This window comes from Saccostrea cucullata, unplaced genomic scaffold (genome assembly GCF_032062105.1).
Source record: "Saccostrea cucullata isolate Sc308-1 unplaced genomic scaffold, CSIRO_AGI_Scuc_v1 ctg63, whole genome shotgun sequence".
Lineage (NCBI taxonomy): Eukaryota > Metazoa > Mollusca > Bivalvia > Ostreida > Ostreidae > Saccostrea > Saccostrea cuccullata.
In genome coordinates this window covers 27,599-53,813 of record NW_026933545.1, presented here as the reverse complement: position 1 = coordinate 53,813, position 26,215 = coordinate 27,599, and the positions used below count along the sequence as shown (strand labels likewise).

The window sequence follows — 26,215 nt, the reverse complement described above, 5'->3', positions numbered from 1 at the left end:
TTTTTTTGATCATACTGCAAAAAAATCCCAATTTTTTTTTTACATGACAGATTATAACATCAAGCACTATTGATTTTTTTTTTAATTCATGCGTTTCCATGCATGAGGTTTTGCAAATGAAAAATAATGATCATTTGATGTAAATTTTTCCCAATAAATAGCATAATTTTCTTGACTTGGTGTCCAAGGTGAAGGTCATAAATATTTCATTTTTGGAAATTCGCAGAATTTTGTGTGCAGCTTAAATTGTTTATGTGAAACTTACACTGCTAAATAAGAGTTTGTCAATAAAGCTTTTGAGATTAACTGTTGATCGAAAGATTTAAATGTCCTTCAAGGAGTCAAGAATTGTATCAAGAAACAAATTTGACGTCATAATTTTATTTAAATGAATCGGGGCATTAAAGAGATTTGCGTTGCCATGGTGATACTCAGGATGTGCATGACTCTAGTTTTGTCCGTACTTTTGTTTAATGTTTGCAGACGTCACCTAAACCAGATTTCCAGAAATGATCTCAAATAAATCTTATATATAATGGTGACCACTTCTTTTTTGGCCCACATTTACGATTTTTGGCTGAAATAATGAGTGTCTTTTCATCAGAAGCTCTGTCTTTGGTCTTTGCTGCAAAAGAAGATCAGAAGGTTCCAGATGCATTCTCGGCTGCTTTGGAAGCATTAGGTGTATGCCTTCTAGACATTGAAGTTCAAGGTTTGCTAATTTCATCATCTGAATTTTTTTTAAATCATTGTTTTAGTCATCATCTCAATATTAACCAATTAGCCAAAAACCAGTGGCTTGCAAAGATGATAATCTTTGCAAGCCATTGGTTTTTGGCCAATTGGTTGTCCCTGAGAATCGAAATGGCAGCTAGGGACTGGAAAAAGTAGAGAGGAGGTCAGGGGGGTCCTCCTGTATCAAGAGATTGTGGGGGTGTTAGGGACATATCTGTTTAAAAAGGTAGTTTATATGCAAAAATTGTGGCTGGCAACAGCAATGCATGGATCATAGAGTTTAGGATGCACTCGGCTACTTTGAAAGGGTTAGCTTCTTGACAATGAATTTCAAGTTTGGCTTTACCCATGTTTTTTAAGCTAGCACATGTGCTACTGTTTGAACTCTCTGATACAAAATTTTTCATTCGATTTATTTGCACTGAGTTGTTATGTAAATAAAATTTCTTTGTTGGATTTTAGAATAGTGCATCTCTGATTCATTTATTGAGCTGAAGGGTTATTGCAACTAATTACTGCAATCTTGGTTACATAAATATAACATAAAAATGTTAAAATGATAAAAAAAAATGTTTATGTGTTTAGGGATTAGATATATATTTAGATATACACTACAAGCTTTGCAATTCATCATTTGAATGTTGTAAACTTTTCTCCACCACTAGACATTTTGCTTTAAGGACAATTCATTATCAATTTATTTTCAGCTGACTGACGATAATTTGTAATTTTCTTGTATATTTATTAGAACCAAATGTTGATTTTAAGGAGGATTTTAGGAACCTAACCTGTATCAATTACATTTCCGTTTCTTTCTTTTCATTATACAGTTTTCTTTTCAGGCCTTTAAAGTTTTTTTGGATCTTCTCACATATGCCATTATGAATCTTGGACTTTCATAAAAAAAAGATTGTTGAATTTGGGAGGATAAAGCAATTTCTTAATGAACATATAAATCTACTGAACTTGGCAAGGTTGTGCTTATTTCCAACAATTTATGTAAAAAAAAAAGAAAAAGTCCTACTAACTCTGAAATTACATGCATCTCTTTTTGCAACATGCGTCCAATAAAATATTGCTTCTTAAAGCTGAATTAACATTTTAGATCATTAACCGGAGAAATTGCAAGTTGCATATTCATGTACATTTTTACATTCTGAAGTAGGTAATGCAGCGATAAATAATTCTGGGGGACTTTTGTGACACTAAACACTGACGTAAACACTTCAACTCCAAGGTCAAAGGGACTATTATTATTAAATGTCACAATGTATGGCACAAAATTTAAATAATTCTAGATAAGATTCTAGGTTTGAATTAAAAAAAAATATTTTTTTTTTTATACCAAGCATCTGTCAAGATTTGTCTCTTTAGTGTCTCCTCTTAGTTTAAAAGTTGTGGACAGATTTTTAAAAAATCCCAGTAACTATTATGCCTTAATTTTGGGACCATCAGAATCAGAAAATTTTAAAGGCAGATTTTTAAAACAAGTAGCATAAGCTGTGTAGAGATTTTGACCAACATGCAAAATAAAATGGGATATCATTTTAGATTTAAAAAAAAAATTATTTATTTTCTTGCAGCATATTGTAAAACATCGTCTCAAGCCACGGTCCGGAATCCGCATTTATAGCTCTCTCCTACCCGTGGCTGCCTGGTCACAAAAAGTGTCGTAATCTTGAATATTTACGCCTCTCTGTTGTGACGTCATATTCAGTCAGTGACAAGTTTTGTTTCCATCGCAATCGAAATCAACAACTGACGTCAACAGAATACAAGAAATATTTCCTATACTGCGATTGGGTATTGAAAGGTCACGATAAAGTTCATCATCCGGCTATCTTACTCGCATTGGTCAATATTTTCATGAGCTACGAAGAATTCTCTCCTTGTTCAACCACGGCCAGATGGGCATGATGGGTGAGGAGCGTACATTTTGGCCGTGGTTTGCAACGATGATTGTAAAATAAAAATGAAAATGAGATTTCTAATTGGTTTATGCCAGTATCATATAATTGAAGATAGAAAATGTATTGGACAAGAAATAATTCCAATGTCTGGGTCATTTAGGGAGTGTTAATTGGAGTGGGTATATTGAAGACAGGCTTAGAGTCTGAAGGTCCTGAGTTCAAAGATAGAATGTACAAAACATTGCAAACACATTAGTTTTATACTTGCAATATAACAGTACGTGAGGAGCGGAAAGAGTCAATTAATTTTTGGACATAAAAATCAAGATTGCTGAAAAATAATGCAGCTGTGAATGTCTTAACAAATATGATTTATGTTTTGATGAATGGTAAATTTTGAATGATGTTACCTTATGGTTGGGTTATCTGTTTTGCATAGTACTTTAAAAAATATATACAAACAAAATAATTCCAGCAGTTGTAATATTTCTTTAAGCTTTGATTTGTTTGATTTCAACCAAAGCAAATTTCAAGCTTTAAAAAATATATGTCTTAAGATTTTTTTTTTTAATTAAGAAAAATTAGTGCAGTTAAGTGAATTTGGAAGGACTGAAATGGGCATTTTTATAAAGGGACATTGTCCTATATGATTTTTACCACTCCTAAATTACTAGAGCCATTTGCTCTCTCTAGTTGATTGATAGTGATTAGAAAGGCAGTTTTTGTTTAATAGCATTATAAAAGATAGGCATCTGGTCTGCCTTTAAAATTGCACTGGCTTGTGCTTTTTTTTTTTTTTTTTTTTTTTTTTTTTTTTATCAAATCCACATGTTTTACACTTAAAACTTTTAAAACCGTCACTTCTGCCAAAAGCTTCAAATATTTTTTATTCCATTTAAAATAAATGTGTAGTGCAGCATGTTTTCCATTCATATTTATCCTTGATTAAAATGTCCTCATTTCAAATGTGTCTGTCTGTTTGGCTTTTTTATTCAAGAAATGTCTTGATTTCATTTCATTTTAATATTTCATATTAACTGAACTAATTAGTATGTCTTTTAATACTTAATTAATCTTATGAAAATGTCAGACTACTGTGAGCCAATTGCATCCACCCCCACAAGAAATACCATAAAATACAATTGTGAAATTTCAAATGATTATAAGGTCTTGAAATTAACAGCCTTAATTATCAGTTAGTAAACACCTTCAATAAAACATGTGAATTAAAAGAAGTTTCAGGGATGGACGATTTTGCATCCTTATAAGTATAATTTGTTAATTATCAGTTAAGTTAACAATTTGTTTTAATGTCATGGGGAATGAAAATCACTTCGCTATAAGTGTCAATTCATTATAAGCATGTTTTACTTTTACTGTAATAACATTTACCTTTTTATTTGAATTTTTTAAAAAAAATTTACAAAATGGCATTGAGAACAAAATTTTATTTAGTATGATTTGGATACTCCTAAATCCAGATGGATCTTAAAAATGTCCAAGTAATCTCTCAGGAGATGAGTGAATGATATTTTCTTTCACACTTTTTCCTCAACATCTTGTTTATAGTAATCGGTAGTTTTGCCGATGATAAAAGCACCTGCTTGCTAATGTAGGTCAAGGCAAGGTCAAGTCTTGAGTTACAAAGAGTGTTCGCCTGCTTATTTTTTTGTTTAATATAAAAAAAAGCGAGGGCTCTGTAATTTCTCTCTCTCCTCATAGGGAACCTCCGAAATGTGTTGTATGGCAGCTTATTACGGTCCCTTGGGGTCCTTTCCATAAATCACACTGTCTCCACAACGACCAAGTTGTTGTCTTTTTTCCCCTATTCATCAGTTTTTTTGTGTCTGAAGCGATGCTAACTTGTGTGTCGTAATGTAGGGCACTCTGCACCCTTCAGATGTAAATGTTTTTGTATGTCAGAATATAATATTAGTAACTTAATCTACTTCATCCCCATTTAAACTGAGACTTTTTTGTTAATGTGTATGAGCTCACCTTACGCCATTTAGCTAATGGCAGACTGACAAAAAAACCCGCTGGAGCCTCAGCCATATGGTTCCCACCAATTTTTCATTCATAAAACCCAGAAATATGAATCTAGAGACTTGCCAAGGCAGATGAAAATTTAGATATCTCCTCAGAAGTTGGTTTATATAAAAAAGCACACTTATCAAGATGTGGAGTGTAGATGTGTGTGCGCAATTTAATTTAGCAAGTGGGATATTGCTCTGGGGAACCGCACCACTGCCTGTTTAAACTTTATATATAGACCACATTTAGCTCACTTGTTGAAAAACTAGAAGCACAACTCCATGTCGGTAATGAAAGCCTAATTTATACAGGGTCCTGAAATAAGCAGCAACATGATTATTCTTGAAGGCTTTCCAATGAAGTTGAGGAAGATTTGAAGGGAAATTAATTGATTTTATGTAAAACACCATTGTAAAGTCAGGCCCCAAAGACAGAAAGTCGGAATCAAGAGGAAGTTTTCACCTTGCTAAATTGCAGTGGTGGTTGTTTGTAATTGTTCTGAAATATATGGCAGGTCCTAGAGGGTGAAGTTTGCCTCTGACACAAAGGAAACAAGGGATGAGGCCAGTCACATGACTCCCAACCCAAGTCAACTTACCAAGTCTCAGAGCTTTCCCATGGACGAGAAATTAAAAAATGAAATTTTTGAACAAAGTTTGAAGCACTTCGATTATAAAGTGCCTCTACAGCGAAATGATTGTCACAAGAGGTTCTAGACATTTTTCCCATGCTCCGTAATGTTACAGCTCGTGCAGTATGACTAGAGTTTTATAATTAAATGGGGGTCTGTATATTTTGAGAGCTTACATTTAATGGTTAGATTTGAACTCTCAAATAACCAAAGGATTGTCAAAGGTACATTGGTTTATTGTAAAAGATTTTGATTTGGATTTTTTTGCACCTATTGTACATCATTTAGTAAAAAATATATAAACCATTCCTTTTGACATACATGTATTTATTTGTAACTTTCATTATTGAAACATAAGCAATTGCATGTGTACCTTGGGTGAAAGAAGATTAAAATTACAATGAAATTCTCACTAATTATTGTTTCTGAATTAAAAATGCATGTAAAACAGAAACTCAGTCCATATCTTTACTGAAGTCTCAAAATAAGGTCTTTGAAATGGAGACTGTCCACTTGATTGGATGTGGAAAACAATTCTAACTCAAAATACTCCACATATTAAAATTTAAAAAAAAATTAAGTACCACTACCACTTGAAATTAATATAAAACCTGGTTGTTGCTGCAATTCAAAAGTGTACAGTAAATGATTGGGTAAATAAAAGTGTGGTAGAAAATAAAGCTGTAAATTCTTAAAATTATCACAATTTTCAATCATGAATTGGTCTAAAATGCTAGTGGGAAAATATTACATTAAATGTTAAATCAATATATCAAAGTGGGCAATTTCTGTATAAAAATTTTGATTTCTTATTTGCATTAGATTGATAACCATCACTGTTTTTTTTTTTAATATAAAATGAGGATTGTGACAACATACTACTCTTCAATCTTCAAGACATTGTAATCTACTTGTTTTGAAACTTTTTTTGATAAACAATTTAAGGCACTTAATAATCAGAGTTTCTTTAAACCTCTGTTGATTAATGGAGATATGCAATTCCACATTTTTCTTCTTCAATTTTATTTTCAATAGAAAAAAAAGGTATTTATAGATCATGAAGTTAAAAACTTCCAAGGTTTTCAATTGATCAAAATCATAATTCTAAGCTAGTTAATGTTTGTAGAGTTAAGAACGTTAATTTAATTGATATTGATTGTTTTCTTGTAGATTTGTTCAGGGTTAGTAGATTAAGAAAACTGTTCATTAATTAATTTACATAAGAGGCATAAAATGCTTTAAAATCTAGATTTGTCAATTGAATGAGTATGGAAATTAAAGAATAAAAGCACAAATTGTGTTGCGGGAGGGGGGGGGGCTCAGTTGAAAATTACTTTAGTAGTCATTAGTACTTAGTGTGAAGATAGTACACTATAGTTAAAAGAGGGGAAGGTTGACTGAAAATCTTGTGTGTCAAGAAATTCTAAACAAGAAATATTTCATAGAGCCTCTTCAAATGTGAAGTATAAGTTTTCTTGCTAAAAAAGTTTAATTAATATTCTCATCACAGTGATACAAATCCAGTATTCTGCCTGTCCCATTCATCATGATATTTCATGCCAATACTTAACAGGCATTGATTGATTTTTCAGAGATTTTAACACAAGTGCCACCACCCTCCCCATGTCTGTCTGTACACCTCTGAATTAGAATTATGGGATGACATAGCTAGCTTTTTGTATACATCTCTATTATGAATGATTTCTCTTCTCCATGGGCTATATGTCAAGGTACAATTTGCTGCTGCTTGGAACAAAGGGTTGTCATATTTCCTAAAGGGGGAGTATTACATATTCTGGGCCAAGGCACCTAGTCAATTATCACACCTGAAATGGATTATGGCTGAAAATTGTGAAAAATATCATCATTTCATTTATTTTATGTCTCGGAGGCCCTAATTGGATGCATTTTTAGATTTAGCTGTAGATTATTAATTGATAAGGGTAGAACTACAGAGTTGAATAAATTGTCTATGTAGATAGTGGTTTAGTGCTTTGTACAAGGTGTTAACAAGCTTTGATGTGATTTGGAAATGATAAAACTTTTTACAGGATTTAATTTGTGTATACAAGTAATTTATAAAGGATATGTTAAAATGTAGTCTTCATGTAAGTAGTAATCAGGAAATCTTGACATCAAACCAAAAAAAAGTGAACTGTGAAATTAATGCAGTAAAGTTGTTTTCCCTCTTCTTTTTTCTATTTTCTGCATTCATTTGCTGGGAGTTTCCATTCATGTGGTTTAATTTTACAAGTTCACTCCAAGGATAAAACGGTAATGTAATCTGTAAGCCACTATAAATATCTTTTTGTTATAAATTATTCTCCGTTTTCTCTTCCTTATTTTAGATAGTGTTCTCTTATACAAACAGATGATTCATGTGGTGTTTTGTGGTCAAAAAGTTGTAATTGTGAGTTACAAAAAAGTCTTTGAAAAAGTCCAAAGATCACCAGATCTCTTTACAGAAGTGCTTAAAAATAGAGAAAAAGAAAAGAAATGCTGAATGTAAATGAACCTTGGGTCTATGAATGAATTTAAATTGAAAATTGACTCTGTTTAGAAAAAAAATTAAAATTGGGTCAGTAACGCTTCAAATTATATGCTGGCAGGGAAATCTTGATAAGAGGCCTTCATTCATAAAATCTGTACGCTTTACTATATAGGAGGGGCTCAAAAAGGCATTATGTAAATGAGCTTGATTTTGATTGGTGCAGGTGATTTATGGGACACTTGCCAGCAGAGAAGTTTCATTCATAAAATTAGCTGTAGTGGTTAGCCTGGTGTAAAGTTTTCCCAGGGGTTATTTTATCAATCGAGAAACTAGAACAGGTACCAAGTCATCCATGCAGCAAGCGAATGTGTAAATTGGAAATTAGAATGGAGGCAGAAAGCTTGGTTCTACAATAGCATTAGTTTGCTTAACATGGGTAAAGCATTGTGAGAACATTCAGTGCTTCCATTGAGTTTCTTCTGGTCATTCAGGTGTGCGTTTACTTTGTGAAGCAACACTGATAATCCTGAAAGGTGTATAATTACATTTGTCAAAGAAAATTCTGTTACCTTGCTAACCATGCGATATAAGGAAGGTGTTGATGTTTGAATAAGAAGAAACAGTAGAAGATTAAGAAAGCCGTCGGGACCCTTTTCTGTTGGAGCACACCTCATCAGGGCCTAATCACTCCCATTGTACCAAAGTGTGGAAGATTTTAGTACAAGGCTCAGTGGATGTCAGAATTTTTTTTTTTTTTTGAACTGCAAAGATTTGCATCTTGAAGATTTTTTTCTTGGTGTGTTTTGTGCATCTAAAGGATTGCTTGAAAAATATAGTTTTCTGTGAGTGACTTTGAACTTGGAATATCCGCAGCTTCTACTCTTCCGATAAATCCCATATGCTGTATCATGCAGACTCTTTTACATAAACCATCTCGCATGGCATGGCAAGACTTCTACATTAATTGCTCGCATTTGATGTGGATCAAAGTTTGTTAAGTACTCCAGGCCTGAGCATCAATCAGTCAAAAAAATCATTTTCCATTCATCACTGCTAAATATATTACTTCAAAAAAAAAAGATACAGTCGGAGGTGCTGCTGTACCGAAACAAAATGATAAAGGAAAAATTAGAGAGCGAGATGTTGTGCCCCCATAAGATGCAAACCAAAACTAAGAATAAGGGCATCTTTCTCCTGCCCTCTTGGCACACTAACGGTCGCCAAAGCAACGAATCTGTGAAAAATGGTAAGAATATTGCAACAATAGCTTTTGATGTTTAAGTTTGTTTTTTTTTTCAATTTTTTTTTGTGGCATATCGTTTTGCAAAGTTTAAGGGCATACTGACATGTTTTGAATACCCTATAAAGGTTTTATTGAAAAAAATTTAAAAAGCAAATACAGAGGTTTTTTGTTCCCTGTATTAATCATCCATCCACTTTACCGTAATAATACATCGCCATGTCAATTTTTATTAATATTTTATGACCCCAGGTTTATGCCTTGTCAAGAAATATGACTGGGTAAAGTTTGAAAACTTCAGAACTGAGGGGGACATCTGTATAGCACTTAGTGTGCTGCATATAGCCATCACGAGATGTCAAAAGATTAGTTTTGAATTACATTTTTATAGGTTAGGACACTGTATAATGTCTATCATAACGGCTCACAGCAAGGACGATTTATCGCCCAATAATAAAAATTTACTAAAACACAATTTCTTTTTTGTTAAAACAGAAACCACGGTGTCAAATGGGGGTCAAATAAAAATAAAATTTCATTCATTTCAAGATGTTTTTTCATGTATGCTCTCAAATCAAGAGTGAAAAAAAACAAGGAACGAACAAGGCCATAAAATTGAGAGAGTTGTCTGAAACAGGTACAAACTCAAAAATCCCTCAAGAAATGACAGCCCTGATGCAGCTGTTGTGTTGCAAAAAAAAAAAGTTATTAGGCCAGTCTTTAACCTCTATATTTTCAAATTTCTTTGCAATAATGGGTTTTATATTAACTGACCAATCATATAGAGATCAGAGAACCATGTGACTATAACAATTATTGCATTTTGTTAATTTAAATACATTTCTATCCTAAAATGATTGAAGGGAGCATGGTTAATATTTCAAAGTCAATATACTTCCTTAAAGTGAAAGGTCACCGTTTGGAAATATCGGGGGATTTATTTATTGCTAAATACCCTGACAACCAGGTGTAAGATTAAGAATTACTGATATCAAATCTTTAAACACGCAAAACAATATTTCCTAGTACATTTCAGAGTTACCTTTCATGGCAAGAGCATTATCTCCCCTTGCAGTCTTATTTTATTTTATTTTATTTTTTAATTGAATTAAAAGGGCTTGACTTTTGTTTCTCTCTATCTTAAGAAAAGAAAGAAAAGAGTTCAAGTACTTAAATTTTCTTTGTTTAAAAACATGACTGAGACTTTTTATATGCATGGACTTCCAACAAGCACATGCATGATTGAAATAGTAGATTTTTTTTAATAATTGTGCAACTTGAATCATTCTGCCCTCATTAAAAGTGGAGTGGCGTTCATTAACGTACGATTTCATACAACTCTAAATATTTTGTTCTCGGAGGCTGAAGTGTTCTATCCTGTATTTTGTCATACTTGTCAAGTGGCTAAAAGGATGTCATTACTTAACTTAGAGATATCAGATGTATTGTACTGGTTGAGTTCTTTTAAGTACTTAGTTAAGTGTATATGTACAGTAGTTTTTTTAGTATCAGTAAGTAGGATTGACTCTCAAAAATATATCCCATTGAATGAAGTCTTAAATGAAGCAAATGATTTTGAATGAAAAAAAAAAAATGGAAAAATAAATCAGTATATGTATTATATTATGTAACATTTTCTGTCCAAAAAGCTTTGAAAATTGGTTTTTCATATTTGATGATAATTTGCATTCCATAGGTAACAATTTACCTGTCCATGCAAATTTGATATCTCATTAATTAATTAATATCTTGAGATAATCATTGTAATAATATTGCATAAAATTCAAGTTACAATCAAATTTCTTCATAATAGCATTCTGTAACAATTAAATTCAAAATATAGTATTAACTTGATTTCCCTTGTTGGACTAAATTTTCTATAATCCCCAAAAGAGCAAACACCAGAGAGGCACAATATACCCTGCATAATGTAGGCTCATTTGTGGAGAGACGTGACACTTGAAAGTCACTTTAATGAATCATTTAAGGACCATTGTCATTTTAGCCAAGTCCTTTAATGTTTAATTTGTTAATTCTGTACAATTTTCAGCTTTGCTGATTTAACACTGGCAACATCTCTTTACCTGAAGTAAGGCTTGTCAGACGTCAAATTAATGGTGTTCTTCAGGTGTTTTTTTCTCTCTATCTTGTCTTGGACTGTATTTCATGTTACATAACAACTTTCAGTTTTTTTGAAGCTCTTTTGATAACTTTGGGAACAGAAACAAGAAAAAGAGAATAAAAATTTATTGGGCAATGGTGATTTTGGAAAATTCGAATTTAGCACTTTTGTTTGCATGGTTTCATTATTTAGACCATTTCTGACTTGTTATTTTTCCTTTTATCTCTGATTTTATCACAATATAAACCATTTTCTAAATTTTCATTGTATTTCCTTGTTAAAAAACAGATTAAAAAAAAGTTTAAAAAAAGAAAGTTGAGTAACAATCTTTATACAATCCAGGTGGATTACTTTGAAAATCTGCCAGTTTTCTTCTATATATTTTTTATTTTGCGAAAAAGAATAAGATATCTCCTACGCCAGGAAGATAAATTGTTATAAAAACTGTTTTTTCTGTCAGATTATGAGAACACAGTGTGCGTTGAGTGATGGATGTCGGGAAGATGATATGGGGCCCAGAATGACATTTACTATAAGTGCTTTTGTGAATGAATCTTATCAAATAAAAAAATAGCATTAAGAAAAAAAAATACAAAATTTAATGTTTTTAAGCTAAGCATACAGCAATTCAACTTTTTTGGATGATGCATAAACTATATTCTACATCATAATCTTGTTGAATGAACGAATATTTGAAAGAAGAAAAAAAATTTAAAAAGATGAATTGAATTTGGCAAGTTTTATGCCTCTGACTCAGTGCAGAAGTGGGGAGCATGTCAAGTTTCTAACAGTCGGTGCATGCAGCACACATTTTTCGCTGAAGGAACCTCAGGTCCAGCCCCCGTGGTAATAGTAAATATTTATGCCGCACAAGTCAGGTTCATATCTAGTATTAGCCACATGATGAATTCATCTGTAAATAATTTGGACAAAATTTCTCCCTTTACAAAACATCAAATACTGAGCTAAAGGGGAGAATTTTTTTTCCTAAATATTAAAAATGAGCAAAATTTGCTTTTGAAATAAAGTTGAGCTTTTTAAAAAAGATTCATGGTCTATTTGAGGGGTTGGTTTGCATCCCTTAGTTTGCTTGTTGAAGTAATTGCATAAAAAGAAGCTCTGAAGTTTCTGATGTTGAATTACATTTAACATGTGCATTGTTATCAAGCAAAGCCCCTAGCTGTTCCCTTAATTCGATTACAATCAGTTGAAGATTTGGCGATAACCTTCAAGATAAACGGACTGATGCAACTGCCTGCTCTCTGTCCAAGCCTTTCATGTTACGTGATCTGATATGAAGATGCCAACACATCTAACGTCATGGCGATGCTTATCGCAAAATTCTCATCTTGATGCGGGGCCATTAAACTGGACACAAAAAGAGCCCAGATATGGGAAGATAAAAGTGAAATTAAATGGTCATCCATTAAATCACTTGAAGATGGTCAGTTTGTGTGGTTTTCATTAGTAATTCACCCCCATTATCTGAAATAAAACTGTCTTCCACAATTCCTTCCTCTCTGATCTATAGAGCTTAATTTACAGTTTGCAAGAGGTAAACCTGACTGTAGGTATATTGTGCATAAACATTAGCATGTTTGGTATTGTAGATATAAACTTGTGTGGGAGGAAGGAAATAGTTTTAAGAAATAAACAAAATATTTTTAAAATTAAGAGAGAGGAAAAAGAAGTTTGACATTTATATAATTATATTATGATCAGATTAAAAGTAAAAGTACTTAAAATTCTCAATTTATTTTATTTTATTTATTTTTTTCATAGCCCCCCTTTTAAATTCATATACCTGTTAATTCGGGCTATAAACTTAATGATTATATGTATAAACAGAAAGGTCAATCACTCATTGAACAAATTAATAATTGAATGATTTAATCGGCTAATTGCTGATTTTGCAATGTGATTAGACGTATGTACATTAAATTGTGTAACATTAACAATTCTCCTAAAGGTTTAAATGTTTGTTTTTGTATAAAAACAACTTTCTGTTCCATTGTCTGAGATTGGTATTAATTTTTTAATAACATTCTAATCTGGTCTAAGAGATTTTTTCCTTATTTGCTAAATGTATTACTGAGTTTGTTTATCACAGATGATATCTTAAGATGGGATCTCACCTCTTATAAAGACCCCCCATAATCTAGCACTTGTCCCTCAACTGGTCAGCCATTAGATGACTATTTTATTAGGAGTTAGATGTTAAGTATATACTTATATCTCTTTTTATGGTGGAACAATGGATTCGAGATAAGGAATGACACAGGCTTTACAATGGAAACTGATTTGGGGCATTTAATCCTTGAGACAAACATAACACTTTTATGTGTGAATTTAATTAATGTCTTAATGCACAAACACACACAATTGCCTCTCCAAACTTTCTAATGCTCGGCTCTGATTGGCTGAAGTGAAATTTTAAAGATGTTCAAAAATGGGTTGAACAACCCTGTGATTTCATGGGCCATTAGAGCAATGATAGCTTGCACTTTGATCTATACTGATGTCTAAAAACTTGTCTGCGAGGATTGGGTTGATGTACTGTCAGTGAATGTATTGAGGCTTGATTATCATTCTACAATCTAATTAACGTATTCTAGAGATACTACAAACTGTTTTAGATATCGCATTATGAATTGAAATTTTTTTCAACAATTGCGTAAAGTTGAAAAGCAATTAGTGTTCCAAGGAGAGTTTTTTAAAAACAAACATGGTTGCAGATCTATTTAGAGGTAAAGTATTTTGTGTCAATTTTACTTTAAATTATTGAGATCCTCTAAAAAAGAAAATTAATTAAAATAATATCTTTCAATATGGATTTATTTTAAAAGGCAGAATTCTGATTTTTCTCTCGTTTATCCTGATAGAAAATACCTGAATGTTTGCAATATACCTTGTTTCGTAAAGCAAAACTTTGGTCTTCTTTTGTTTGAGACACAAATTTAAGCATTTCATAATTAAAAGTTAATAGTCTAAGTATTCAATAAGTGATTTACATCATCAAAAAAAACTGTTATTGGAAAAGGAAAACTTTCAAATGAGAGCTCGAGAAAAACTTTGTTTGCCATATCCCCGTGAAATACACGTGACTTCTTTAAATTATCTAATGATGTGTAGATCACGTAGGAAGTTATGTTTGATATTTAATGTGTTAATTGAATTTAAAAAAATTTTCAGTGCCAAACTGATTGAAAAACTCCCCATCATAATGCTTTTAGTCATATGTATCCGCCTCTCACTCTAGTTGGAAAATACATATATAGATATACAGAGAGAAAAAAAGTCTTTAAATTCATACAGGTTTATTCGAGAAGTATTTGTTAATGACTTCCAGTGGATAGAATTTTTTTTTTCCACAACCCAAAATGTTAGGGAGAAGAGGCCTTGGATGGCTACAAGCCTTGGGTAAATTCTTTAATTAACTGGTCATTTGAGGTTGGATTACTTTAAAAGTATGCATTTTTCATTTCCAGGAAGGATTTTTTTTTTTTTTTTGTAATTTTTAAGGTATTGCAGAATTTCAGTTTGATCTATACTTTAAGTCTTTAAGTTTCAGTACCTGGTCCAGGTGGTAGAAGTATATAGAAAGTATGAATGTTGACAGTTTTATTCATAGGTGTTAATTCTTTTTACAGATATTCCTTCCACTACAACTGTTCCACCATTAACACCTGGGACAACACAGAAAATGTCCCAAGCAGTCCACGAGAGTTTCAAGACCTTTGAGAGGGAGCAGCAGAAATACCATATCTCTAATGGTAAATAATTACAGCTTTTCCTTATAATTTTCTTCTCTGTAAATTATATATCATATGGCTTTAAGGTTTAGGCATTAAATAAATCTTTTTTAAGATGACAGGTTTCATAAATTTAAGGGTTGCTGAAGACCTGACTTTAATTGCTGTGACATTTTGATGTAGTCTTGTATTTTCAAGTGGGTCAGTAGACTTAAATGCAGGGTCTAATCCAGTCATTATGCTAAATTGGCATGGCATACTTATGATGGTTCAAGTTGCAAACAGACATGTTTTTCATTTTGAAATTATTTAACACATGCAGTGAACTAAATTTCAATGACAAACACCCTTGGTGAATTAACATATGTCTGACATTTTCAAAGAACAGAACTTTCGATCTTGCAAAGAATCATTTTAACTGTTTTTGAGATCATGATTTTTTCTTTTAAGTTTTTTTTTTTGTTTTTTGTTGTTTTTTTTATAATTTGTGTAGCTTTTTTAAAAAAAATCTTACTTTAAGTTCATAAGATATTTACCAACTACCATTAATCCACAAATGGATCAGACCAACAATTAGTCTTATTGTTAATTAATTATCATCTTGAATATTCTGGTACTCATCAGTGAGAGAAAAGATAAACACTTCAAAATTTTATCATCCCATTATTAACTCATTTATAATACAGTAGTGATTTTTCTAAATAAATGTTGAACACCATTATCTGAAATAACATGGATATGTCAAATCATTTGCAATTGGAAGTCACAACCACTTATTTTTAAAGGGTTTTTTTTTCTTGGTCCATCAAGTTTAAGATAACAAGGGTTGACTCTGCAATACATATGCATAAAAAATTCACATATATCTACTTAGTACGAAAATTCTTTTTAAAGGGAAACAAGTCATTTATCACATGCAAGTTTTCTTTCTTATCATAGGGCCATGAACCTTAATTAGCCATTCAAATCAGTTGTTGAATTTATTTTCTTAACAGATCCTGCCCATTGGTCAGAAAGTCACGTGATGGTCTGGTTGAAATGGATTGCGCAAGAATTCAACATTCTGGGCATCAACCCCGCCAATTTTTCCATGAGGGGCAAGGACCTCTGTCAACTGAAGCGTGACCAGTTCTTGGATTTGGCTCCCCCTTATTTGGGAGAAATCATGTGGGAACACCTGGAAATTCTCAAGAAAGGTGAGGGGTGTTGCTTCTATTGGTTGTTACATAAATTTCTTTTTTTTTCAAACTTCCCTGTATTTCGCATGTATAACAGTTGTAGTTGAAGATGCTAACATATTACTGTTGTTTGAAATTATCCCACTCACTTCGGTAGACATTTTATGTAAACTGTGAAGGAAAAACTTACTTTTTTAATTTCCACATCAAAACATCAGCAACAAAAAGTCTAAGATGAATTCAAATAAACTTGGCATAAGGATAATTTTACTTTATGTGTTCTCTCTAGATTTTACACATGAACACCCCAGCCTCGGTAGTGCACCTAGTAGTTATAGCGAACCTGTCTGCATGCCAGAATTCGGAGATCGCTTCCCTGCCCAAGGTAACCCATCATGGCAATTTCAGAAATGACTCCATTTAGGGACAATTTCATAACATTATAATGATAACTTGATTTGTCTGGTTTATTTGACCTTGCTCCTTGTGTGTTGTATTTATTTATATGCATGAACTGCATCTTCCATTGAAACCATTTGATAGTATTAAATATAGTTCATCCAACCAGGATTTACATTTTTTTTTTACCCCATTTTCAGGATTTGCTGGTCATGGTGGTGATAATAAAGTATCAGCTTACACAGGTCTCAGTGATGTCAAAGTCCAAACATGTAAGAAATCTCTCATTTAATTCCAAAGAAGAAAAACCTCCTGTTGTTAGTACAATCTTTAATGAAAAGCAGATGTATTCTACAAATTTTAAAAACAATTTCCCATTTGGTTTACAGGTGCATATGGAGCAATAACAGAATCCATGCAAACGCTGAATGACGTGAGCGATTCCCCAAACAGTGGAAGTTTTGACGACCACTCAGACTGCCAGAGTTTAGAGACGGTCCCTCACTACTATTCCTCCGACAACAGCCCCACCACAGAATTCTATCCTCCCATCCCTGAACAAAAATTCCAGCCCCCAGTCATACCAGACATTTGTCATGGTAAGAGTTTACAGCAATGCTTGTCGAGTTATTTATCTAAAAATTTACAGTGTTATGCAATAAGGTTATGCAAGATGTAGAAAATGTTCATTTAAAGAATGCATTTTTCAAATCTAAACACTGTGTCAAAGATGGGGCAAGATTCTCCACCAATCAAAGCCTCCAAAAATTTTGATATACCAGTATTTAAACATGAAAAAAATGAGATTAAACGTACCCTTTAAAATATTTTTTCCAGATACCCAGATGTTAAAAGAATAGAATTTCATGGCTTTTTCCCATTTAGCATAAATTTATGGACCAATTCTTGATTATTTTAGGTCAGTACATCAGGCAGGATAACCGGTACCAGCAATACAGTCAGGTCTATCAGAACCAGATGGTCCCTAGCATCAAACAGGAGTACCTGTGGTCCGACTGTTCCGAGAGCAGCCTTAATGACAGCTGGTCATCTGAGTACCGCGGGGGAATCAACATAGGGGTGTCCAGGAGCCTCCAATCTTCCCCCACAGATCTCTCCTACCCCCAGTCCGAGGTCAAGCCCAGCAACTTCCCAGCCATGGTGGGCTATTCTGGTAAGGAGTGAAGCAGGGATAAGATATTGGCTACTGATTTCATTTGAATGTTACCATGAGTGGAGGGAATTTGTGAAAAACAATATAATTTTAGTTTGCTTTTAAATTCCAATAGACTTTTTCAATATAAATGAGGTACTCATGCACTATTGCAGATCAAAATGATAAAGTTAGGTCAAATATATGATTAACAACTGTCAAATAAACCTTCTCTTATTATCAGCCTACAATAATTTTGCCAAACATTCTTAATTTGCCTTGCAAAAGAACAATGCAAGTTATCACGAAAGAGCCAATAGGGTATTTATATTGTTCATATTTAAAATTCTGAAGTCTGATACAGTCCCTGAAACCTTCTACTTTCCCATTTTTCTGTTCGCTCATCATTCGTTCACCGTTCGTTCAGTGTGCGTTAGCTCTCCATTCACAGTTTTGCGTTCACCGTTCAGGTGGGAAAGTAGAACGTTTCAGGGACTGTAAGTCAAAAAATATTTTGAAAAAAAAAATTATATGCCCCCTCCCTTTTATTTATCCCTTCATTGGTGATGTAAAGCAGTAGATAATTTCTTCACAATTAGTAAATCTCTAATAAATAAATGACATCACTTCTTTCTAAGCATATGATCATCCTAGTTTTCAGTATATGGTATAAAATGTTTGCATGCAGTATCAATTTCATAAACATAACATGAAATTGAAGTTGTCTAGAGAAATTGAGTTACGTACATACATTTAGAATTTTGTATATCATAGATTATTGACTAAAGAGTGCAACTGTTTTAAAATTTCTATGTTTACATTTCTTATATATTACAAAGATAAGTAAATTGGAAATTCCTTTTATTTTACAGGAAGTGGACCAATACAGTTGTGGCAGTTTCTTCTGGAGCTGCTGACCGACAAGAATTGTCAACATTTCATCAGCTGGACTGGGGACGGATGGGAGTTCAAACTGTCCGATCCAGACGAAGTAGCCAGGAGATGGGGCATTAGGAAAAACAAACCTAAAATGAATTATGAGAAACTGAGCAGAGGACTTCGTTATTATTATGACAAAAATATCATCCACAAAACAGCAGGAAAGCGATATGTTTACCGATTCGTGTGTGATCTGCAGAGTCTTCTCGGCTATACCCCAGAAGAACTTTTCGAAGCATGTGATATCAAACCTCAAGCTGACAAAGATGATGAGTGAGAGTCCAAGTCATTGAGGTGCTTGGAAATCAATTTTGAAGTGAGTCAAAATCACTTACCCATGATGCTTCATTTGGAAGCTCTTTTTAACCTCTGGGTTCACAAAATCCTTTTTCTAAAACCTTGATGGCACTTGTTGTGGTACTGTAGATGAGATCTCCCATTTTGTTGTAAAGCAGTAGAGTTTTCAGATGGTCATGTTAAAAAGGACTTGTGATAAAATTTCAGATGAGTTGAGAAAAAAGTCATCTTTGTGATGTTCAAGTTAAAAAGATGTGATGATATCGGTCGGGATTGTCAACAAACGTCTTTGTCACGTTGTTGTTTTTCTTAATATGTTGATCTCAGTTTTTTCAAGCTGGATGTTTTTTTCCTATAAAAATGGCATGTTATTATATTATTTTTTTTCTGAAAAAGGCCTTGAATTATTTTTGTTGATGTTTATAAAAGGCCAGGATAACTACAGCAACATTACATGTAAATAGTTATATATCTGTTCGCTTTTTCTAGGAAAGAAACTACTTTTATATTATTGCTTTATGAGCAGCAACAAATAATGAAGTGATTTGTACAGAAACAGGTCTCACATATGAAAAGATAAAAAACAAAAACTATATTCAAGGTGAAATAAAATTGCAATAGGCAGCTAGTATCTAGTGAACAGACATGTAAGTACATGTACTCTCAATAAATATGATATGCATATAATTTTTTTCATATTGTTGATGCATTCCACTGCTTAACATGGCTACCATTTGACTATAAAATAGGCACCATTCTCTTCTTTTTGCAAAGATTCTATACTTATGCAAAAAGGATGCATGCCGGCCTATACAGTCCATCCAGGCTCTTTTATGTAATACTTAAAAAATCATTTTTTTTTCCATTCATGAATTTTTCTATTCCTTTGAGAAGGATGCCATGTAAAAGCAATACATTTCGTGCACTGCTTGCTCTTTTATTATATGTGCATGTTATTTATGTGTATATATTGAGGCCTTTCTGGAAAAATCATACACAGATTTGTTACATTTTGATATATTTTACATATAGTGCTGAGATAATAATAATAATGATGTTGTTAGCATCAGAGTTGTTGTGTATTATGTTATTATTATGAACAGAAGCTGTTTTTTATTAATCTAACATTAAATGTAGGAGAAAGATTTCAGTTAGGTTTTATTGCATATTTTTAGACAGTGAAATTTTAAAGATAATTCTGTACAGGTCCTTGATCATTTTTATTGTTACCCTAGTCAAGTATTTTTTCTTCCTCTGCATATATCTTGAAAGATGTGACAGAAAAAAATCCAAATGTGTTCATTTTTTTTTTTAATTTCATTTCTCATGTTTTAATATGAACAAAGGAAAGTGTTTACATTTCTAGAGATTTTAGTGGCCTGGAATGTTTCTAGCCACTTTATTTTTGTGTTCATTTGCATTTTTTTTTATGCTTTTCATTTTTCATGAAAGCATTGAAAAAAAAATTCTCAGTGCAATTGTCTTTTTAATTCAAAGATCTTTTTAGTTTTCTCCCCTGAAATATATTAAAAGATGTGTTCAATTTTTAGATATTTTTATTCTATTATCACTCATTTTTATTTGCCTTCTCATTTTATTCCCTTAAGAAATTCAAAATTATTTGAAAGAATCAAAAGCTCTTATTGTTACAGTAGTTTAATTGTACATTCTAGTGCCTTAAGTCATATTTCTTTCCAAAAGCAATTTAAAAAGCATCGGTCAAAATGAATGTTGAGGTAGTATAATCTCAGTCATTTTAAAAAAAAAAGTGAAACAAGAAATGTAGAAAAGGAGAAGAAAAATTTCAATGTTTCTTTGACAAAACTTTTTTAAAAAAATGTTGAAGGTTGTGGTAAAATGAGGACTTAACAACTAAAAAAAAAAAGGTCAACATTTTACATTGTTTCACAAAAAATATAGACTGCAGTTTTGAATCAAATTACCATATATGACTATTGTTCATTTTACTTTGTACATATTTTATATGTCTTGTTGATCAAAGTCAATTTGTCTGTACAGCTTAGCCACTGATATTCATACTTTATATTTGATTAAATCATTTTGTTATCATCTTGTGCCTTGAAGGCAAGAAGAACTTGCATTTTTGTAACCAAAAAAAAAAATCATAAATATGCTTCTTAACAAGTTATATTGTTTAATTTATGGAATTCAATGTCTTGATTTCATTATATTGTTACAAGTTGCTTTTTTATTCAAATATATGAAATTGTATCAATATTGTAGATATTTGTAAGAAAGACAAATAAAAACAAATAAATTATATAAAAATGTTTGCCTCATATGTTAACTTGGCAGTTTTTTTATGTGAGGTCTAGAAATCGTATAAACCCCTATTGTTTTTTAATTATCAGGAAATAAGGGCCCCCTGTACAGTGATTAAAATCATCTAGAATCGTATCAAAAGTCTGCCAAAATTTGAAGAAAGTGAAAATGAAACTTGTCTATTATCCTATTTCTCGGCTGAAAATGAATCATTTAGCATAATTTGGGTAGATTATCTTCACTTAAAGTAAAGTTAGACATATTAATTTTAGTGTTTTTTTGTATTTTTTTTTCAGTTTTTTAACTCACCTGAGCCGAAGGCTCAAGTGAGCTTTTCTGATCACATTTTGTCCGTCGTCGGTTTGTAAACTTTTCACATTTTCAACTTCTTCTCAAGAACCAATGGACCAAATTTGGCCATTAAAAAATCTTCTTCTCAAGAACCACTGGGCCAGGAAAGCTGAAACTTATGTGGAAGCGTCCTTGGGTAATGTAGATATTAAATTGTAAAAATCATGACCACCGGGGTAGGGTGGGGCCACAATAGGGAATCCAAGTTTTACATTGAAATGTATAGAACAAATCTTTAAAAATCTTCTTCTCAAGAACCACTGGGCCAGGAAAGCTGAAACTTATTTGGAAGCATCCTGGGGTAGTGTAGATTCTAAAATATTAAAATCATGTAAGGGGAGGGGTAGGGGGGGCACGATAGGTATAACAAGAGGGGAAATCTGGTAAAGAACTGCATCACCCAAGTTACTCAGGTGAGCGATGTGGCCCATGGGCCTCATGTTTTTAAAGTTGAAATATGATATTAAATATTAGAAAGAGAATACCAAAATAACCGCCCCTTTTTGCAATTTTCTAAGTGCCTGGGGCGGTTAATAGGGATTATACGGTAATCATAGTGACAGATCTCTTTATATTGAACTCAATGGGACTGAGAAAATACCTTGAGTATCCAAGAAATTGAGATTTACAGGGTAAAAGAATAAAGTGGTTGGGACTTTCAGAAGAGTGTGACATAGCCATGGTATTTTAAATATCAATATTCAAGATTCCAGAGTTCAGCTGTATTTGAATTATTGAAGCATTTTACCATGTTCAAGTCACTTGAATTGTGAAGTGAACAAGAAAGCTTGGCATTGATTGGTCAGATGAGAATTTCCCTGCATACCCAACATAAATGTGAATGAAAAAAACTCAATTCCAGAAAATAAAACAGAAACTGAAATATCTACTGAGCAGAATCATTAATTTTGATGTTATAGAGATTGTTTCTCATTGAATGTTAATTAAGCTGGACTTCAGTAATGCATGCTCTTGGCCTTAAAGATATATGAGATCATATTAGCTTTGATGTGCATCAAGTCATTTGCATTTGTAACCTCACAAATATGGATCAGACGATCTGATTAATTTTTAATAAATAAAATGTGAGTACTTTTGACCTAGAAAATTTGAACTAAAGCCTAAATCATTTTTATTAAGCAATTTTGTTTGGACATACATTGAAATCACTCATCTCAAAATCAGAATTCTTTGACTGATTCGTTGTCCTTGGCCAGGATATAATTCTGCGGATTCAAAATCATTATTATATATTCTTGATCTTAAATCATATAAATTATGGCACACACACTAAATCAAGTGTGACTCTAAGAAATTGTGGACTAAAACAGTTCTGAAAAAAGATTAATGACCTTGGCCCTTAAAATGACCTTGAAATAACTTTAAAAATTATACATGTACGAACATTATTTTTTTAAGAATCATGAACATAATACAACTGTGAACGAGAGTTTAAAAAGTCTTCTTCAATCTTGAAATATGAATAGGTATTTCAAGTTTGGAAAATTATCTTGTTTTTGGCTTATCAAAGTTCCAAGTTTTTTTTTTATTATTATTGAAAAGGTAAGAAACCCCACCCCCTCCTACTTTCAAAAACAATACTCTGACTCTGTATCTGGGTAAAGCATTTATTTTTCTGGGGTCAATTTTCCTGTTTTTAGGAAAAATAAATGGCTCAAGGGATTTTATTTCGTTGTGAAAACCGTGACGTCGAACAGTAGGAAAATCGTGACGTCGAACAGTAGAACAGTTGGATTTTTTCACCCACTCGGTAAAGTATTCCGGATTTTAATGGTTTGGACGGCAATATTTGACTACTTTGATATTTTTTTATTGACCTGATATTGACCTGATGGAAATAAAAACTTATAAAATCTCCGTGTTTTCTGGTGTTTATCGTTATGTTTTGGTTTTGCTTATATTTCTGGGGTATAGGACAGATATTTAGGCATAATTATTTGAAAAAATATTGGTATATTTATGCGTAACGAGCCATAAACTACTGAAATGGCTTGACCTGATATTTTTTTTTATTGACCTGATATTGACCTGATGGAAATAAAAACTTATAAAATCTCCGTGTTTTCTGGTGTTTACCGTTATGTTTTGGTTATTCTTATATTTCTAGGGTATAGGACAGATATTTAGGCATACTTATTTGTAAAAATATTGGTATAATTATGCGTAACGAGCCATAAACTACGGAAATGGCTTGACCTGATATTTTTTTAATGACCTGATATTGACCTGATGGAAATAAAAACTTATAAAATCTCCGTGTTCTCTGGTGTTTATCGTTAAGTTTTGGTTATTCGTATATTTCTAGTGTATAGGACAGATACATTAGGTATGTTTGGGTTATAAAATATCGGTATAATTATGAGTACGTAACGAGCTGTAAAGTAAGAAAGTGTATTGACTTGATATTTTCCACTGACCTGATAGAAATAAATTTTCCGAATCGTGATGTTTTGGTTATTTTTATATTTTTGGGGTATAGGACAGATATTTTAAGCATAATTATGTTTAAAAATGTTGGTATAATTATGTGTAACGAGACATAAACTAGGAAAATCGTTTAACCTGATTTTTCCGTTGACCTGATAGAAATAAAAACTTATAAATTCTCCTTGTTTTCTGTGTTTGTTGTTCTCTTATTCTTATTCTTTTATTTCTGGGGGAAAGTGCAGATAAGTATATAGATAGGTATGTCTATAGTATGATGTTTTTCTTTAAAGATATTGTTATAAATCGGTTCAATAGTAAACTATGTGAAAGTAATGACCTGATATTTTTATTGACCTGATATTTTCTATGAATGGTGTATTGGATAATAACTCAAAGCATTGTATTTGTATACATTTCATAAACTAATGTACACCTTTATTGTTAAGTAAAAAAAAATATATCTTTAAAAATTGTATTTCAATATTTGTATTAAATTTTTGGAAATTAATTTTTTTTTAATGTCAATTATTTTCTGAAATGGATAGATGTGTAATCATGGCTATTTGCATAGAACTAAATATTATGAATAATAATTCTTGTAAAAACTACTTTTTACTATCATTAATCATAGTGTGCAGGTTAGTATTTTTTTTTTCAAAACTCGCAAACTCATTAACTAATTGTTTATGGATTGATTGATACAGTGATCAGCATAATCAAGAAACCATATAAAAAAAAAACTGCCGCTTGATTGAAGTTGCAAACAAAAATTTTAACCTCATTAAACTCTCTCTATTACATATTGCTTTATTATTAATGGTAAGAATAATTAGTAATTAAGAATAAACAAATTCATTGGCGTTTTTCAATTCACGTGGGAGGAAATAAATCTAATTATCGTCTTAAAATACTATAAGGCAATAAAATATCTAGATTTTTCATTTCCTCTTGATTTTTCAAGATGAGTACTGTGTGTTATCGTATTTATCTTGCTTTTGTCGCAGCGTGCAATTTCCTATTTTTTAAGTAATAAATAATTTCAATATTTATCATTGTAATATCATCGTTCTGGAATGAGTATAAGTTCTGCTGTTCGGGGTCATATTTGACAAGTTTGGCTTGCTTACATGTAATTGAATAAATTTTTGAAACTCAAAATATGGATTTTATGATCGTAAAAGATTGATAATAACAAAGATATATTTTTATGTCTTATTCAGAATTTGTTAAATATATTTACTTTGGTAGTAAAAATTTAATACTATCTTGACGAGAGTGTCAAAGGGTTTCTCTCCTGCTGTTTGTATATACACACTGCCTAATCGATAGGGTATGTATATACAGTGATAAGATATACACACCTGTGTTCTGACAATTAACAATGCCCCCACATGTTTTGATAAGCAGAGGAATGTGAAATTAATTGAAAATTTATTAAGAGATTAAACAATGTTTCTCTCTATAATTAAGAAAAAAAATGATTCCATAAACACTGATAGTAAAAATTCTTTGTGATCATTACAATATTGGTGAAGTTTTCTATATAAAATTCTTTTCACTTTAGTAAAAAATAAAAATAAATATGTTAAGTTTATAACGATCTAGATTCTCCAATCTATATTATTCACTTTCTTTTATTTGGAGATTCTTCACACGGTTTAATTGAAAAATAAAATCCATATATTCCCTACATGTATGGCTAAGAGTTCTTATCTGAAAAAACACTATCAAGATTTTACAGTAACTTAAAAAATATCAGGTAATTAAAAACCACCAGGTCACTTAAAACCATCAGGTCAACTATTTAAACTATCACTATCAGGTCATTCGCTAAATTTTCGGTTTATAAGAAATATCAAGTCGATTAAAATATCAGGAAATTTCTATATTTCCTGCTAGTCTGTATATAAAAGCGTTTTAATTTACATTTTATAAAATCTTAATAATTATCGACAGATTATCCTCGAATATCAGGCCATTCATTAAAAATATCAGGTCCTTAGTATTATTATCAGGTCATGCCGTAAAAAAATATAATTTGTGATAATCGGCATATATTTGATAATAATTAGATAAGTCTTAATTCTAGGAGAAAAAAAATAAATATACCAGGCATTTTAAAATCATCAGGCAATCCAATAATATAAGGGCATTGGAATTATCAGGTCTTTAGTATAATGATCAGGTCATATAAAAAATAATGTCATTTTCTTAATTTGCATCTAATATTTATATTATTTGAAATAAAACAC

At 31.8% G+C, this 26,215-nt stretch overlaps 1 protein-coding gene across 2 annotated transcripts in view; it reads left to right on the top strand.

Moving 5' to 3' along the window:
- The window catches only part of LOC134238576 (protein C-ets-1-like), a 42,169-nt gene extending 21,472 nt beyond the window's left edge, over positions 1-20,697 (top strand). Inside the window, exons 1-8 of one of the 2 annotated variants that reach the window (XM_062720687.1) lie at positions 8,084-9,047; positions 14,814-14,936; positions 15,911-16,111; positions 16,383-16,478; positions 16,693-16,764; positions 16,882-17,091; positions 17,412-17,666; positions 18,518-20,697. In XM_062720687.1, the coding sequence (XP_062576671.1) occupies positions 8,915-9,047; positions 14,814-14,936; positions 15,911-16,111; positions 16,383-16,478; positions 16,693-16,764; positions 16,882-17,091; positions 17,412-17,666; positions 18,518-18,861 (1,434 nt within the window). In that variant the 5' untranslated portion in view covers positions 8,084-8,914 and the 3' untranslated portion in view covers positions 18,862-20,697. Of the gene's footprint in view, positions 1-8,083; positions 9,048-14,813; positions 14,937-15,910; positions 16,112-16,382; positions 16,479-16,692; positions 16,765-16,881; positions 17,092-17,411; positions 17,667-18,517 lie in introns of those variants that run through there. The other variant, XM_062720686.1, reaches the window with a different exon arrangement.
- The last annotated feature ends 5,518 nt before the right edge of the window (positions 20,698-26,215 follow it).